Consider the following 18894-nt stretch of genomic DNA (forward strand, 5'->3'; position numbering starts at 1 on the left):
ATATGTATATATTTTTGTATTTGTTAAAAAAAACCTCTAGGTTTACACACACACACACACACACACACACACACACACACACACACACACACACACACACACACACACACACACACACACACACACACACACACACACACACACACACACACACACACACACACACACACACACACACACACACACACACACACACACAGCCCCTAAACCTACCCATCACAGGAAACATTCTGCATTTTTACTTTCTCAAAAAAACCTACCCTGTATGATTTATAAGCCGTTTGAAAAGTGGGGACATGGGTAATGTCCTCATATTTCACCCTCTCCTTGTAATACCTGTGTCATTATACACATTTGTGTCCTGATATTTCACAAAAACAAGCACACACGCTATAATTGTTTTCTTGAGCAGCAAATCATCATTATCAGAATGATTTCTGAAGGATCATGTGACACTGATGACTGGAGTAATGATGCTGAAAATTCAGCTGTGATCGCAGAAATAAATCACATTTTAAAAGTCAAACAGAAAAAAACTATTTTAAACTAATAATTGTTCATTATATTCTTGTTTTACTGTATTTTTAATCAAATAATTGCAGCATTGAGAATAAGGGACTTAAAAATAATCTCAAACATTCAAATGTTAGAGTAAAATGAGTTGTGTTCCTCATACAAAGCTATTTATACATATACTCATAAGTTAGAGTGAATTCCATAGAATTGCCACTGCTTTTATGGTGCCTGAATGTCCTTTTTGGACCCTCAGTCTGTGGTTACTGTATGTTGTCATTCCATACAGCCGTTTTGGGGTGAACTAATCCTTTAAAGCAAAAAAAAGAAACACTATTTTTAAACCTTACTTTTAAAAGCTAGTCACTGGGTAAAACAATCACTTAATTCAAGCCACATACGCTTGCGTCTTGGCCAGTAGATCGTATATACAGACTTAAGATTCTTGCTTAAAAAGCACATATGGAAAGAGGAAGTTCTCCACTGGATCACAGGGTTGGGTTTGTACCACTTGGTTCCTTTCTCCATGTGAGTCATGGAGGCCCCACTTAGCCACAAGCCTCAAAACAAGATAAAAGCTCTTGGCAGTTTGTGTTCCACATGATCGCCGGGTCGAGCGAGTTCGAAACATCCGCCACACAAACGCCCTACGCAGTGGTTGCGCTAGACTCTCTCATTGTTCGTTATCATGACAGTCAGGGTCGTACAAAAATTATTTTCACATTTGAAAAGACATTTAATAGCTTTTGTTTTTGTTAACATTTTCATTTTTAATCAAGAACATTCAGAACAAGCATACGACCTAGATTATGCACTTAGCTGGTAGGATTATGTATTTATTTATGAAGAGAACAGATGAACGGAGACTGCACATCACTTTTCCTGTTCAACACCATACGGAGCAGATGAATGGATGTTCATTTCCACAGGGGCCACTTAAACACGACTTTTGTGCCTGAACACACAAATATGAACAACTCAAATAAAAAATACAATTACGATTAAAATATTAACAAAATGCGTTAAAAATAAAAATCGAATCCCAGAACACGATTGACTATCTGTTCTCAAACCTTCCTGGTCCACATGGATGGACTTAAACAGGCTCGGCTGTGCCAGAGACTGATAGACGTTGTCTGCTGTTAGTCATTCATCCTCCCTCACATATGCATCAATCCATCTTTCTTCACCTCTTTTATCAACAACAGCACAACTATTTGGCCATTTGAAAAAACTTTTCACACTCTGCTGGGGACATTTTTGCAATAGTATTTACGAAAGCCACAGGCTGGAAAAAGACACCATGCATTGAGATAAATACGCGTGCTCGTCACCAACTGGACAGGGGTGGGAATTACAGTTACATGTTACAATGCACAAATAGTCAAATTTTCGATCAATAATTATTATTCAAAAAGTTAACATACTATTTAGGGGTGTCAACAATAATCGATTCGGCGATGCATCGCGATGCGGGGCATGAACGATTCAGCATCGATGCGGCAAAGTGCCATAATCGATTATGTGCAATTCCCCTTTATTCCACAAGGTGGCAATGTCTGATACCCAAATGATGAAGTGACGTTTCACTCATAGTTACCGCTGACAGAAAACGAAACAATAATTATAATCTGCAAAACTTGAAATGGGTTAGTGATTTACTTCAGAGAGCAAGTACTAACACAATCATATGTTAGTGTCACTGTCTCTTGATGATGGATGTGCTCAAGAAGCTGTCAGTGATCAAAATATTGATTTTGAAGACGTTGAAAATGAGTTTGGAGAATATGCTCGAGATCGCGAATATGACGCAGATGCTGAATCTACTGGTAAACTCTGACGAGGTCATATGATGATGGTATTAAACATCTGCTCAAACTGAATCCTTCCAAGCTCCAAAAGGTAACGAAATAGGTTTTATTTTATTCTTCTGTAGCTGTTACTCTAAAATCAGGAGTTTTATATATTATCACGACAGGTAGAGGTCTATCCATGTTAAATATAGATCCGGGTCGCTAACGACCTGAATATGTAAGAATGTTTGGTGAAACAGTCATGCATTTAAGGGTTAATTGCATTTTATTTTATTTTATTTTATTTAATTACATTTTATTTTATTTAATAACTTTTATGTCAAAGATACAGGAGACGCATAGCAGCCAATACAATCTGTTGTTTAATATCTGCTTGTATTGCCTCATGACTGATGAAAAATTTGCTTTGTGTGCAGTAGAATTTTGATGCATCACAATGCATCGTAGAATCGAATTGAATCGAATCGTTACCTGGTGAATCGTAATCGAATCGAATCGTGAAGGCAGTGCCAATGCACACCCCTAATACTATTCCAATTTTACTACATTACTTTGCTGACCATAAATGCAGTGAATCCATGATAAATCCCAAGCGCTAAAACTCGACTGATGGGTGGCGCTGGAGAGTGTAAACGAGTTGGCGTATTTGATCACAATGTCGTCGTCTGCCTCGTGAAGTTTGGATTTGCTTTAATGAAAATGATCTCACTAAATGAGCTTACAAAATGCCCATCCCTAATTAATGTAATCTGTCAAACTGACAGACTACCTTCAGATTTTTCAATCACTGCTAAGAATATTCAGTGAATGATGGAAAATATTCAGTTAACCCAAACAAATAAAACATTCTTTTTTTTACAGACGTCATTGTGAAAAGGATCAAGGAGCAACAAGAACAAGGTATCCCTCAAGAAATTCCTCTGCAAGCAGATGATCTGCGGGCATAGATTGTGTAACATCTGGGTTTGGTTTAACACGTGTCTATAAAAACAAGAAGTGTATTAAAGTGGTCCACATGACATTTGGACAAACATGACAGCCTAAGATCCTAACCAACTTGCACAGTTCACATGATCCGATTAGATTCAGTGCCAAAGATTCGACAATTATACTTCAAACGAAACCTCTAATCAACATGGAAAAGGTTGTTTTTTTTCAGTTCCTGCATCACTGCATTTAACTTGATGACATGGTGTTTAGCAAAAACATAAAAGTCAAAGATCCCACATTTCTTTTGTCTAAACATGACTGTACAGTCATCCCATCCTCTTATCTGTATTCCCTCTCAGCCGCTCGTCCAAAATAAACTTCACACTCTTTCCTTCTTTCCTTAACACTAGTTTAGCTGGTGCCCACTCATGCCTGGCCCGCACAGAAGCATCCAGTGTGTCCGTGTTACATAGTCCGTCACTGTTCGCACCCACACACTTCACCCACGGACTCTCCACAGCACAGACCAGACATTCAACGCCTGCTCATGATTCAGACGCCTTTCTTTTTATTTATACACTTATAAAGTCACACTAAACGCGCTACAAAAAGGCTATGGAACGGAAATGTTGCTGTTGTGTGACACTCTTTTCAGGAGCCCATGGTTCAGTGTTCAAGGTTTTTTGCTTATCTGTAAGTTTCCGTCTCCTGCTGGCCTGTACATAGTCTCCCGCAGGTAAGAGTTCAGCTGCTTTTACACTGTCGGGCCAATGTGCGCCAGGGCTTTCAACGAGCGGGGCCAGGATGGGCTAATAGCTTCAGGGCCCCAAACCACGCTGCGTTTCCACAGTCGAGCCAGAAGCTCAGCAGCACTTCACTAAAACCCGCCTATCTGGACCAATGTCACACAAACCCAGCATTCACCAACAAATGGAAGTTGTATCAGACAACTAATCAGAAAGAAATCACTGGAAACTAGCGAGATCACAAAACGGACATGATAAACGTGGGCATTTCTGTCGTTCACTTAAAGATTTAAAACCCAAGCATTGGTGCTTTACCACAGTTTTACAATAATAAGTGGTACATTGATCATAATTATTCATTCTTGTCAAGATTACACATTAGTTCCACACAAATAGTGGTATTTAATAGGGATGCCTCAATATAATATTGAACCATTCGGTATGGCATTCACGGTTCAATACGCACTTGTGAATTGCGTTTTTTCTTCTTCGTTTTTTTTCGGTTTTGCATTTAATTAATTATTTCTATTTCTCTCAGAGCCTACACGCTGATATGAGCAAAAATATAATCATAAGCACTAAAGTTAGGGGTTGTTTAGCCAAAATGCTGGTGTCAGAGAGTTATACTCATGGAACACTATAGTTATTCACAATCACGAAAGTTTATTATTTGCATGCGTTTTAAAGCCTTGCCGGTTACAATTTTATTTGCTTGTGTATACTGTTTTACATGCGCTAAGTGCGCACACTAAAAGGCTGTCAAACACGTGATGACTGGACTAAGTAGTCTTACTGCGCTAATACTGTCAAATACACACAAGGTTAACATATGTAAACACAGTCGGTTATGTCTAAAGCGAAAGTAAAATTGTGTGTCTGTATATGAGATGCGAACTGAGCGAACAGCTCAGCCTAGTGATTGGGAACACTTGTCCTTAAAGGGACAGTTCACCTCTAAAATTATGTTAAATAAAACAACAAAAGACAAAGTTTTAAGTTTAAGTAAGGTTTTTCAAGTCTTAAGAAAAATAAAGAAAGAGTACTGCAATAAAAACATTTTCTCCTTAACCTCTCTCTGTTCCTGTCGCCTAAGAATAGAATAGCAACAAACCGAACCAAAAACGGTGGTTAAAAACCGAGGTATGTATTAAACCGTGGAATAACTGTATTGTAGCATCCCTAGTATTTACCGTCATTTCACAAAAGAAAGAGTACTTATTCAGTCATCACATTTAGAAATGAACGAACCTTTCTACCAATTTTCCACTGAAAATATGACCTGAGTAGCTTTAACACTCACTCCAGTGACAGTCCCAAAACAGTTAAGCTTTATTTTCAGTCAGAGAAACAGAGCTGCTTTATTTTGTGACATATGCAGACCTAAATATGAAATCAGAGTCTGGTATAAAGAGATGAGACGTACAGACAGATAAAATGAATTCATGATCGTGATGGCCTATATCTGATTTCTTTGAGCAGTTGTATTTACCACGTTTACTATAGTAATAGCTAGCATGCATAGTCTTTTGCATCACATGTAAATATTTCTGCCTTATACAGTGATCAGAATCCACATCGGATCACAGACAGAAGCTATTTCAAACACTCGCTGCTGTCTGAAAGTGAATTGAGCTAAAATGATTGTAAAAGTCTTTAATGCTGATGTTAGCTGGTATATGAAATCATCTGCGGTGCTACCGTCTCCAGACTCAGATAAACTATGCCTTTGTTCGTAACTCCTCCTCAAGCCCGAGCTGGCCTGCTTTGGACCAAGGTATTCTACAGGCCAAAAAACCCTGACTAGGAAGCCCCGACAAGGACCAATCAAGCCCGACAGTGGACACTTTTGGTTCAACAGTGGAAAAACAAATTTTGACTCAGCTAGGGTTGCCCCCCATTGACAACTAAATGTTAGTCAACCAAAACTGTATTAGTCTGTTAATAACAACTAAATGTCACTCGTGTCATACTGTACTTCAATCACTCTGTAAATGACATTCATCTCTAAAACTCCAGAGGCAGTTTTTGAGAGTGCCAACCAATTATGTAACATCTACCACTATGGTAACCAGTCATGAGTTCGCTGAGAGACTAGAGAAAAGACTAAAATGTTTTTGTTCTTTTAAAAACCATCTGCTTAAAAAAAAACAGCCCCAAGGGAACTCATCCACTGCATGTCACCAACCTTATGATTCACAAGGCAAGTTTTTGCAAGCCTTTTCAACAGAGAACGTGCCATCACATATAATGAAATAAGTACAGTAGCAAGTAGAATCCCTGCTAAAGGTGAAGTCCATTCATTCTTGTCAATGTGATTTATCATGGAAAGTGAATCACAGGAAAGAGAAAAATAACTAGAAATATTCCATGATGAATAATATAATACTTAAATGGTTGGTTTACTCAAACATCAAAATTCGGACATCAATTACTGAATGGATCTTTTCAGTTCACAAAACCACTCTTCTACACAATTCTCGATGTTTAACTCACTAAATACATGATCCAGTCACAATGATAGTGGAGGAGTATCAGGAAATAATGACAAAGTACTACATTTTCTGTCTTTTATTATATACTTTTGTTCAAAAGTTTGATGTCTCTTACACTCACCAAGGCTGCATTCATTTGATAAAAGTACTGTAAAAACAGTTATATTGTGAAATATTATTAAATTAACAGTTTTCTGTATAAATATAATACAAATGATAGCTTTTAAATTAATTTATTCTTCAGCATCATTACTCCAGTCTTTAGTGTCACATGATCCTTAAGAAATCTTTCTAATATGCTCATCTGTTGCTGAAGAAACATGTCATAATTATCTATGTTAAAAAAGTTTGTGTGATATTTGTTTTCATGATTATTTGATGTATGGAAAGTTTGATCAATGGAACAGCATTTGTAACATTATGAATGTTTTTACTGTCACATTTTATACATTTCATGCTAAATAAAAGTATTAATTAATTTAATTACAAAAAGAAAAATTCTTACTAACCCCAAACTTTTAAACAGTATTGTACTTTAATGGTCCTAATGACTCATTAAATTCATTTTGAAACTTGACCTGCTGTAACCTCATTAGAAATATCTCCTTTTGTGTTCCAGAGAAGTATGCAAGCAATACAGGTTTGAAATGACATGAGGGTGAGTAAACGATAAAAGCATTTTTGTTTTTAGGTCGACTATCCCTTCAGAGGGTTCAGCAGAAAAAAGTTAGGAAGCCCTGCTTTAGACATTGAGGTTTAGGACACACCGAATCTACCGGCATCCCGTTTATGAAAAATAAATAGGTCAGATAGAATTGAGAAGCTGTTAAAATAATGCTGTATGGCATACATAGTCTTCACGTGAAAGGGTCACGGGACTTCACAGCTGTTCGCCGCATGCTCCATCACTCTCAGATGGGATTGTGAAGGGGGTAGTGAGGGTCAGCTCTCTCAGTGGGTTAATTCCCCAAAAACACATACATGCCGATACAGCCTTCCTGACTGGAATGTTTGCAGTGGGGTCTGACGTTTGAGGGTCAGTAGGGGATCCAAACGCGTGCGCGCACATTTTACAGACAACTGGGGCTGGTGTGGCCCCTTTGTGAAAGTGTGGCAGCTGTGAACCAGGCGCAGTCCAAAACAGGTGCGAGACCAAAACGGCACCCCAGCCACGGTGCTACGGTGCTACGGTGCTTTTGACGACTCCAACTATACCTCCATATATTCAACATACATCTGCTCTTCCCTTTTTGTCTCAACACAGCTGTCCACAGATCTTAACACACACAGTACCTTGTGAAGATCAGCTATTCAGACAATTGAGTGAAAACAAATCTTCAGTGGGCTTTAAGAACAAGAGCTAAAACAAAATATTAAGTGAGAGAACGTGGACATTTTCCCTTAGAAGTGAGCACTAGAATGTCCTGCTTTGATATTTATGTTCTATTCACTAGGGTACAAACTCATGAGCTGCACATTTAGGCCAGCAGCTGTCCTCTGAGAAGCTGCCTTTAAAGTGCGGTGCAAAAAAGAAAAGAATGGCCGGACAGAAAACAAGGGAGAGGGGAAGTTTCTCCTCATCTGTTATAGATGGAAGGAATGAGGTTGTAAAATTGCGAATCACTAAAGCCCCTTTCACACTGCGATTCCGGCAAATACACGGATAATGCGACCCGGCATTTGTTCCCGGGCCGCTAGATTTGGTCCATTCTCACTGCCAGCGAAATACCGTAATATGTGCGCTTTCACACACAACCTGTAACGGTCCCGGGTCGAGTTGACACGTGACATCCTGATGTGACGTATAATGGCGAGCGATCTCAGCTTCAGCGCGGATAGTAAGGAGCTCCGTGGTCTCGACTTGTGTCCAGTTTGTGCACATTTCTGCTTGTTTAATTTTAGTTTCTTTTGTATACGAACACTCTCTGCATTTAAAACACCGACTAGCTCTTTTGGCCATGCAGGGTTGTATTATTGAAAAAACAAGCTCTAGGAGTCGCACGATAACTACGTACACGTTGCGGCATTAGTTTCGGCTTTTGTTCACACAGCGCTCGTCCCGGGTCGAATCCCGCAATATTACTAGGTCCCCGACCCGGGTCGATTTCGGTAATCAATCCCGGGACGTGGTTGCTTTCACACAGAAGGCGACCCGGCAATGTTCCGGGAATATTGCGGGTCCGACGTGCAGTGTGAAAGGGGCTTAACTGAACACTCTTTGCAATGAAGTACTGAAGATGAGCATGCAGGGCAGTTCTGGTCCATCTCAGGTCTTTTGGCTACCACATGGACAGATGCTTTGGGTCAAAGAAAGTAAAGACAAGGTTATGTTGGAGATCTGGTCTGGTCTTTATTATTCATTAACATCATTGATCTTAAGTCTTAGACATGGATTGATAAGTAAAGGAAAATGTGCAGTCAGCTAGTCATTATTGCAAAATAAAGATCAACAGGGTGACCAGGACATTATACATATTTATATATTTATATATATATATATATATATATATATATATATATATATATATATATATATATATATATATATATATATATATATATATATATATATATATAAAATTTAAACAAAAAATACATAAATAAATCATTTTATAACTGACAAATCATAATTACATGAATTAAATTTGTCTAAATTGCAAACTTTTGCATATACTTAGAATTTATTATAATATAATCTATAATTAATTTTAATTAGAAAAAAAATATTAACAGCAATGTAATGTAAACGTGATTTAAAAAAAAAATGAAATGCATATAAATCAATTTTCTAGAAAAAAATGTAACTGTTTTTAACAGCCATTTTATCGAAAGAAAGAAACCCGAGCAGATGGGTTTGTTGAGCATAGCTGTCTCAGCTGATCAATAAGTCGATTGATCAGGTTTAGGGCATGTGGATGGGTCAGCAGTTGATCTGCGCATCAACAATCAATATTAAGACTAAAGTCAAAGGTCCTGGTAAAAATCAGACAGCAGATAGTAAGTCTGTATACCAGTTAATGAAAAATATATATATTTTGCTGCTTATTAAAAATGACTTAACTAAAATAAGCTAAAGCAACACAATTATGATACACATTTAGTCCTAACTTATTTTTATTGTGTTTAAATTGTTTACTCAATAGTTTACATTTACTCAAAATCAATCTACATAATATATCTGAACTGATATAAATAAATAAAACACATTGACTAAGTTAAACTAAAACCATATATTTAACCACTTGCTTTTAAAAAATGCAGAATCAGGATTTCTTCAGTGTACAAGACAAACGTGGTGAAAAACAGACCAATAATATAAGGCAGAGAATTGCTAAATATTATAGTTATCTTGGCATTTGCTTGTTTGTCAGCTTTTTTAAAAATATATTTGGACCATCACCTATTGAATTACTAACAGTTTATCATCAATGGCCTTAAATTCTCACAACGCATTAATTCATCAGTAAAGAGAATAGAAACAGTGACTACACATAGAACAAGCCTGTCGCGAAGCCCAAAACTATCTGAAGAACGTAAAATGCACAGCAGTCTGATGCCAGTCATGTCAATGCCAACTTCCTAATCAAACATCAACTCCGACCCAAACACATGCAGCATTCCTTTATCTTCTGTGAGAACGACAACACAAAAGCATCACCTGAAATCCTCAACACAGCCATTCACAGCAAACACTGACATTCAGTTGAATTATAGCAACAGCTGAATTGCATGTAACCATTTTCCAGCTAAATCCATCTGAAGGCATGACACAGCAGGTTTGAGTCATGACAGCTCGCTCGTGATAAGGTGTGGCGGCAACACCGGCAGCAAAATATTGAAATCCTCTTTCACTCAAACCTTTTCTGGCATGTCAAAACCTCTCTGGGAAAATGAATTCTCTCAGGGTATAAAAATAATATTTGCATATGCAATTGAAACGAAACTCAGAACCTATTAATACAATAATATTACAGCTCTGGTTTTCCTAAACCAAGAGATCCTGTCTACACCTCCAGGTTCACATGAGGTTTCAGCGGTGATATTTCTATTGTATTTGTCCAAGCCGAAAGTTGGAAATAGAGAGCTATTTAATACAACTCAACTGATTCAGCTGTGGACAGGCGCATTAGGAACAAGCATCAGGTTTCCTCTCCAAACAAAACAGCTCACAAATTATTTACTATGTTTGGTGATTTTCTTTGTAGACTAATTAGAGATGGATAAAAGGGTGAAGATTAAAAAAACATTTTTTTATAGAGGCATACTTCCAAATCAAGGCTACATTGATTGAATTAATGAAGTAAACTGAAATAAACAAGTTAAGACTGACTCAAAATACCGTGTGCAGCAGAGTCTGTGTTTTTGTTATGCTAATATCATTCAGCGCTCAGCGACGCAAGATCAAGGTAAAATTCTTGGACTATCAGCAAGATAAACAGAGTCAGGGCTAAATCACAGAGTCAGGGCTAAATCACAGCAGCGGTATAAAGAACGAGGAGCGCAAACACACAGCGTAAATACTACAGAAACTAACTAGACACCTTAACAAGGACTGGAGCTATGTAACCCAATCTGGGGCATTATGAGACAGTCATGCCTTCCTCCAATTGTCTGAGCACAGAACAATACCATGATGACCTTCTTTTGGTTCTGTGTCAATAAAGGTTGCCTAGGGTGCCAGGATTTTACACCGCTTACTTCAGGATGATAACACACTGCCCTAAAGGTGAGACCTCATAGCATTCAAATAAACAAACTACAAATCTCAAAGAGATAATATAGAATAAACAAAAAGATAATACGCTAGAAACGGAGCATGACAGGACAAACTGCATTACTACTTTTCAGTTTTGAGAATGATAAGAAATGCTGATCTTCAAATGGGAAAACATGATTCCCTTAATTTTGTTTCAGAAAGATAAAAAAACAATCTTATAAATGAGTTTGAAAAGATAAAATATTAGGTAAAATGACACAAATTTCGAGTCACAAGCACTTGTGGTCTGTCATTGGTCACTCAAATAGATAGTCCCACCCCCCAAATCATTTCATTGGTCAGCACTGCAACATAAGGGTTGGTCGGAATGCTCTAACAAACAGCAATGTACTTTTCACGGCAGTCAGTCTACAAATCTACAGACACATCATCTTTCACATCTTAACTCAGTCTTAATACTTTTGACTGGTAAATAGCGTATGACATACTGCTCAGTACGTGTACCAAACAGTTTAGCAATATGCACTGTCAAATTCCAGAGGCTGGTGTGGATTTATTTCCAGTGTTATCATTCAGAAAGCTATAAAACACAACGTCTTCTCACTTTAGTGTCATTATAGCACACATCTGCCTTAAAAATAGAAAAGAAATTTGGAAGAATATCGAGGTGTTCCGAGTTAATACTCATGTTTCTGATGAATAACCTTTCCTGTGAAGTACAGCTTGCCTGCTTTCCTCATTACGATCACTGGAGAGACAGCCTGTTTGTTAGGTGAGGAGAGAGAGAGAGAGAGAGAGAGAGAGAGAGAGAGAGAGAGAGAGAGAGAGAGAGAGAGAGAGAGAGAGAGAGAGAGAGAGAGAGAGAGAGAGCGAGCGAGAGCGAGAGAGAGAGAAGGAGAAGGTAAAGATCTCCTCTTACCTCGTGTTCCAGTTGCAATGTCAGCCACTTTCTGGAAAGCGTCCAGGAATGAACTGGTGACGATGATTGTTGTCCTGAATGACAGAAAGAGAAAGAGTTTGTTTGTAGAAAAAGCACACAAGCAAAGTTGCTTTTTACTGGATTCTTGCTAACAGCCGGTAAATCAAGACAAATATTTCCACTGACAGTTTTTTGGAGCTTGCACCAGGAGAGTTACAGAAGCCAACGTTAACAGCATAGCAAACCACAATACTTTGGGTGAATGACATTTAAATACCTAAAGATGCTGATAACTAAAGAGCAACTTACTACAAAATCTGCACACTTTTTACATTTTTACATTCCGCTTCGCATCGGGCGGTTCTTCGCCTCTGCGTCGTGCATTAAAATCCTTTAAAGAGGGGGTGGAATGCTGTTTCATGCATACTGAGCTTTTTACACTGTTAAAGACTTGGATTCCCATCCTAAACATAGACAAAGTTTCAAAAACTAATGTTGGACGTTTGATGGAGTATTTCTGTGTTAAAAATACTCCTTCCCGTTTCTCACAAGTTTCGGAGAGTTTTTTTCGAGTATGGGTCGGCTTGACGTCGATAGAGCGGAAGGTCCTTGTATGGGCCGTACGGCTCTTCTCCCGGTAGGGTGACATCAAGCGACTTCAACGCTTCAGCACAGCATTCCGGGAAGGCAGCGCTGCATTTGAATCGATTTGAACGCAGAAATGACGGGAAGCGCCACAACATCGCTTCAGTCGCGTCGCAAAAGTGGATCTCCACGGTCACTGCTGTCACAGGACTTCACCAAATCATACCAAAGAAGTGTGTTTTTGATGGAGCGGTCCCAGCGATAAAGGTTCGGTCCTGCTTTGGAAGCAGGCGGTGTGTATAACTGCTTCAAATATCTGTGCTGTTGGCTATCGTCGCGCAAGTAAACATCAGTAAACGACACGATTGCGTATAACGTTAGTGAATTTATCAATGGAGCATGCGATATATATGGTGTGTGTTTAAATACATTTGTTTAGCTGACTACTATAGGTGTCAGTTTGCTTATTGTAAAACCACCCAAACATAAACCTAGCGTTCTCACAAAGCGTGCTTCGTCATTCAAATGCGCTAACGGTTACTCCATTGTTGTTCTCTGTATAACGTTACACTAGTCTGACATGCAAAACCGTTTTGCTTGCTACTGCTAAGGTTTAGTCGCATCCAATAGTCCATAAACCGAATCATGTCCTCATAAACTACATGTCCTCGTAAACACACACAAATGTTGACAGGCCACTAAATACAGTCCATACCAGAGACGGACGTCCTGCTGTTGTTGCTTCTCCTGTTCAATTTATTTCAGCCTCCGGATCTGATTCTGGATCATATCTGTATTAGTTGAATCTGATTTAGGGTAGCGTTTTCTTCTCCACGCTTGAGGACGTCACCGCTTTGCGCTCGTCATTCTTTAGCTCCGCCCACACGATACGCCTCCAGCCGCTCGTTTTTTTCCGGAAAGACTCGGTACAGCCTATATTTCTTTTATAAATATAATAAAACTAAAGACTTTTTGGAGATTTGAAGGATGCAATACTACTCTATAGGTACTCAAGATTGACTGAAACTGAGTGCATGGCCTTTAAAGCATGGCTAGCCGTGGATTATCCCTTACTTATATCAGAGATTATCCAAAGTACCAGTGCATCACATTAGAAATAGAAGCTTGCTTATTATAGAAATGATAATAAAAAGAAATGTTTACTTCAGAAGTTGTGACACGCAGGTGTAATGAAAAATATTACACATGAAAGAGGCATAATGTTGTATTAAAGTTATTCAGCCAAGAGCAGTTATTCAGTGTTTTGTTGTTTGATTAACATTAATGACAAGCGGCAGAAGGTTTATTAGGCTGCGGTCACTTCAAGAGTAAATGCACAGATCTAATACACAGACACGCATCTGATTTCAACTTTACGTTCGTGATCTTTTTCAAGAGCAGATCGTGGAGATATTTTAATCATTCACATTTTAAAATCGTGATAATCGCACACCCCTACCTGGGGCAATGAAATAAAGAAATCTATAGTTCTATATTAGACAAATTCCCTCCTATATGTAAAAGGTAATGTACTTAATCACTTGATAAGACAGTAAAAAAAAAAATGTATAGCCTTCTCCCTGGTCAGAAGATGGGAAACAGTCGGATCCACTCAATGGAAAGAGTTGAGCGTGTTCATTGGAGGGGACACGGGCACATACTGACAGGGTCAATGGTGCCATTGTAGGGATCCATTCAGAGCCTTCATTCTGAAGAGAGAGATCTCAGCTTATCAGAGGGAGCTCTGTGGTATCAGGTGATACGAACAACAAAGTACAGCCTTTCAGCAATTCCCCCACCTCCCCACAGCGACCCCCCCAAGCCCTGCAAAAGCTTTTGTGCCTGATAGGTAGACTCGCAACAGACGTCTCTTTAATTCTGCTTCTAGGAATGGAGGTCGGGTTAATGGTAGGGATGGCCTCAGAAAAATAAGTTCTGGTTACCTTCCATTTGAAGAGCATTATTAAACTGATAGTTCTGAATCTATATCCTGGTTGAATTAACTATGTTCTTCAATGACTTGTTGTTGAATGACTAGTCACCTACTTCTATATGTCATATATTTTTTTAAAGGCCCTGATATACTCAAAAGCGAAATTATTGTGTGTTCTTCACTTGGGGGTAAAACGAAGTTCGAAATGTGTGAGCAGTGAAGAGTTAGCGAACATCTGACACCACCCACACTGCTGAGAGCGGCGTTTAGATATTGATATAGAATATGTATATGTGCTGCATGCTTTACTCTCAATAACAAAATAAACACACAACAAAAGGCAAGCTTTTATTTTATTTTAATATAATGCATAAGAAAAGCATATAATCATAGCAATATGTTTTCACAAGCTCTGCAATACAAGACTCTAGTAAAGTCACGTCTATTTGAAAAACAAACATGAAAACCTGTGTAAGTGTGCTTGTTTCATTAGAGGTACAACTTTATTTTCTACTATAAAGCAGCTTTCCAGTCTGTTCATGTTTTCACTCGCTGGCGTCTGACCTCGAAGGACTCAACGGAAGAAATGAAGCGGAAAACAGTTTAACGTGAAAGAAGGCAGAGCCTCCGTGCACATCCTACCCATTACGCCATGGGCCATGTAACTTTCCCCGTACGTTCACTTAGGCAAGCCGTTTTAAACTCTCAAAACGGGCTCCAAACGGAGTTTGTTTTGGCCAGATTTTTTGTCACATCAGTTCATTCTTCGATTTAGCTTTTATATTGACGCCTCAACTTTGATTAAATGACAAATAATTAAAAATGTCAATGGTGTAACTTTAAACTAACTCTAAAACTAGTTTATATATAATTATAAAATAAGTATCGTCAAATTATATACCCATTTTTAATAATAACTAATAAGCCAAACTTTCTTCAAGAGTTTTACAATTAAATGAGACTAATAAAGTATCTAGACTTATCAAAGCCCCAAGAAATAATCTAAATTAATTCATAAATAAAAAACAAACAAACTGTGAACCAGTTCATCTTAGGAAAGAGGTGTGTATCCCAGTCACTGTCTGGATTAACTCCCTTTTAATAAACAAAAGTGATCACTGAACAATGAATGCATCTCAAAAACATGCCACATTTTTATAGTGTTTAATGGCACTTTAAACTACACCTAAAATGCAGCAGTTGGTTTGGATTAAGATTTAAAGCACCCATTCCCAAACCAGCTAGTCTAGTATCTATATTTGCATACACTGTGATGTTGTTCAACTTAAACAAACCATGATATTCTGGGTAAATATTACCCAATACTCTGTTTACAAAAACACTATAAATGCCCAACGTCACAAGGAACTTTAAAAAACAGTCCCTGAGCAGCTCTTGGCAGTCCAGACGGAGGAGCTGGCAATGGTAATGGTGTGTGTGAGTGGAGTGTGTTTGATGTTTATCTGTAGGAATGGAGTAGACCTTTGGGAGGGTCATTAGCCTGTTTACTCTCCAGGGACAGAACAGAGAGGTCAGGCAGAGGCAAAATGCTGTAAAATAAAAAACCAGGGCTAACCTAAAAGATCTTTTCCTCCCTTGGCAAGTCTTTCTGTATTGTATTGATTTAGAGCACCAACTGGGTATCCACCTTTGTCAGGATTTGGGGTGTAACCATACACTTGTGTCACGAGTTGATATAAATTGCGATACTGAACTCAGGATACGATATGTATCGCAATATTTTAAGCCAAAATAAAGGGTTTTTATTTTCATTTGACTTTATTATTATTATTATTATTTTTATTATTATTATTAGGGCCCACAAATATTCGCCATTGCATTATTATACATTATATTCAACATTATATATAGTCGATTAAATGTAATGTCGTCACTGAAACTTTCATTTTTTCAGCATTCTTTCCCTGTGCGCATTATGCCCCACCTCTCCCGCTATTAATGCACTATACATATAAGAATAAACCATCTAAAAACACTTTGAATAATCATATTACTATAACCAAATGTGATCTGGTGATTTAAATGATGTTTGCGCTCTCACTATAAGGAGTGCCGCTTTAAATGATGTTTGCACTTTGACTTTGAGGAGTGTGTGTGTGTGCTTCTGATGATCAATGCAATCAGTCACAGTTCTAACTGCAAGAAAACTCGTCAAAATTACTATACCCAAACTGAAAATATTTAGTTCATCCAAAAAAAATGTATTCTGCATTTACTAATTAATTCATTAGGCAATAGGATATGTTAAATCAAGCTATTTAATTATTGTAACATGCTGAAACATGTGACTGTTATTTGACGTCGCCCCAAGTTACCGTAACCGGTGTATGCGACATGCAAGTGTACGGTGTGTGTGAGCAACACTCGGGTGCGCACTCGTAATGTCGTTAGTTCAATGACGTAAGGGGTGATAGTGTTGAGATTTACCTTGGATACGACCGAGAGAGAGCCTGCATTCACTCTTTCTTTTTAATCCTCCCATCCAATTACACACTAATGTTACAGCCACCAAAACAGGTCAGTTTTGTTTTTAATATCAAAGGTATAATTCGTTTGGTTTCTTTATTAAATTAATTTAAAAAAATGTTTTGAGCATTCAAGTTTTTGTTTTTTAACAGTTTTACATGGATTTTTTAAATAATATGTTAATTATTGTGTAACATGATTTACTAAATGTTCTGTTTTTCTAACTCTTCCAAGTGTAATGATGCAAATGATATAAAATAATATTAAAACCTTTCCTTTATGACAATGTGAAACCCCTGTCACTGTTGTACTTAAATGGTCCTCTGTGCAGGATGAGGGTGAAGACGATGGTGCCAGTTCCACCGCCTGCAACTGACTTTTTTGGGATTTGTTTTAAAATTTCAATTTAGTGTTATTATTACATAAAATACACTGAAACCATTTGAAGCTTTGAAGAACCGGAATAGTTTTCCATAAAAAAAAAAAAAAAAATAGCAGGCCTAAGTTTCCTCAATCCACACCTTGTATGGTTTTTCATTTTTTTTAAGTAACATGTCTAAGTGATGTGGGGTTAGTGTGGAGCGCAGCCTGCTGACAGCCTCATCTGTTCGGGGAACTGTTTATACCACTGATCTATAAAGTGATATATCGAGAGTTCTCTATTTAGATCAGTGCTATAAACCTTTTATATCATTTAACTGATAGTATTAATCTGTAAAAAATTATTACTTTTGGTTAATGGTTAAACAGTCAATAAGAGCATTCCCTACATCAAATATCTCAAGAAATGTGCAGGATTTTGTCTGAGAAATAAAAGGAAAAGTTTTAATTTATAATTTGTCTTAAATCTTAATTTGTTAAAAAAAAACTTAATATCATGAAACTAGTATTGTGAATTGTTTCGCATTGTGAGTTGAGTGAATCAATAGATTGCTAATGACAGGTTAAATTAAATCTGTTCTATTTTCACTAGGGCTGACCCCTAATAGTCGAAGATTCGATGCATCGATATGCAGGACCGGATTCGACCACTGATCTCATGGTCGAATCTTCACGGGTGTTATGAAACAAGGATTATACCATTTTGGCAATATGGATGTGCTCAATCTTAGTGTTATAAAGACGTGTCACGGCGCTGAGTGATCGCCCCTTTAAGGGCACTGAGCTTCGCACTGGACGCGCCGCGCCTTTAAAATTCGAACACATATACACCGACGGCGGCATTCGACGGCGGCATTCGACACCTGTCCGCGGCGATAAATGTATATTTCCCTCAAATCGTGAATGTATATACTGATTTCACCCTGTGCTACAAGATACATTCATTGTGTAGTGATTCAAAATTGAGCTCGCGAGCGACGCGTAATGTTCACGTCTGCCTGGTGTGAGATACCTGAGACACGGCGCTGAGCTTCAGTCCGGTGTGCGACCCCCTGTAGGCACAATCGGCTTAAGAACGCGCATATAAATGCACTCAAAGTGTTCTTTTCCTCTCTAGGCAGGTATTGTTTTTAGGTTTATTTATCAAAATGTTCTTTTATATATTTGTGTGATGTTCTGTGTTTCGATCGCGGCCTTTAAATGTTATGAGAGAACGGTTAATTTACGAATGTGTAGTGTATAGTTTTGATCACTTTATTAAAAGTGGTGGCTGTGTGCCGTGTGTAAAGTAAAATAAAAATAGTCTTAGCCTTCCCAACCCGTTTATACCGTTTATTTTTTTCTGGTCTATGGTTTACACACACATAGATGATTCGA

General features: G+C 38.0%; 1 protein-coding gene across 3 annotated transcripts in view; it reads right to left on the reverse strand.

Moving 5' to 3' along the window:
• mtss1 (MTSS I-BAR domain containing 1) overlaps nucleotides 1-18894 on the reverse strand; it is a 74682-nt gene that overhangs the window by 34833 nt on the left and 20955 nt on the right. For all 3 annotated transcript variants that reach the window (XM_067460385.1, XM_067460387.1, XM_067460386.1), the window contains exon 3: nucleotides 12132-12205. In XM_067460385.1, coding sequence (XP_067316486.1) covers nucleotides 12132-12205 — 74 coding nt within the window. The remainder of the gene's footprint in view (nucleotides 1-12131; nucleotides 12206-18894) is intronic.

This window comes from Pseudorasbora parva, chromosome 12 (assembly GCF_024679245.1).
Source record: "Pseudorasbora parva isolate DD20220531a chromosome 12, ASM2467924v1, whole genome shotgun sequence".
NCBI lineage: Eukaryota > Metazoa > Chordata > Actinopteri > Cypriniformes > Gobionidae > Pseudorasbora > Pseudorasbora parva.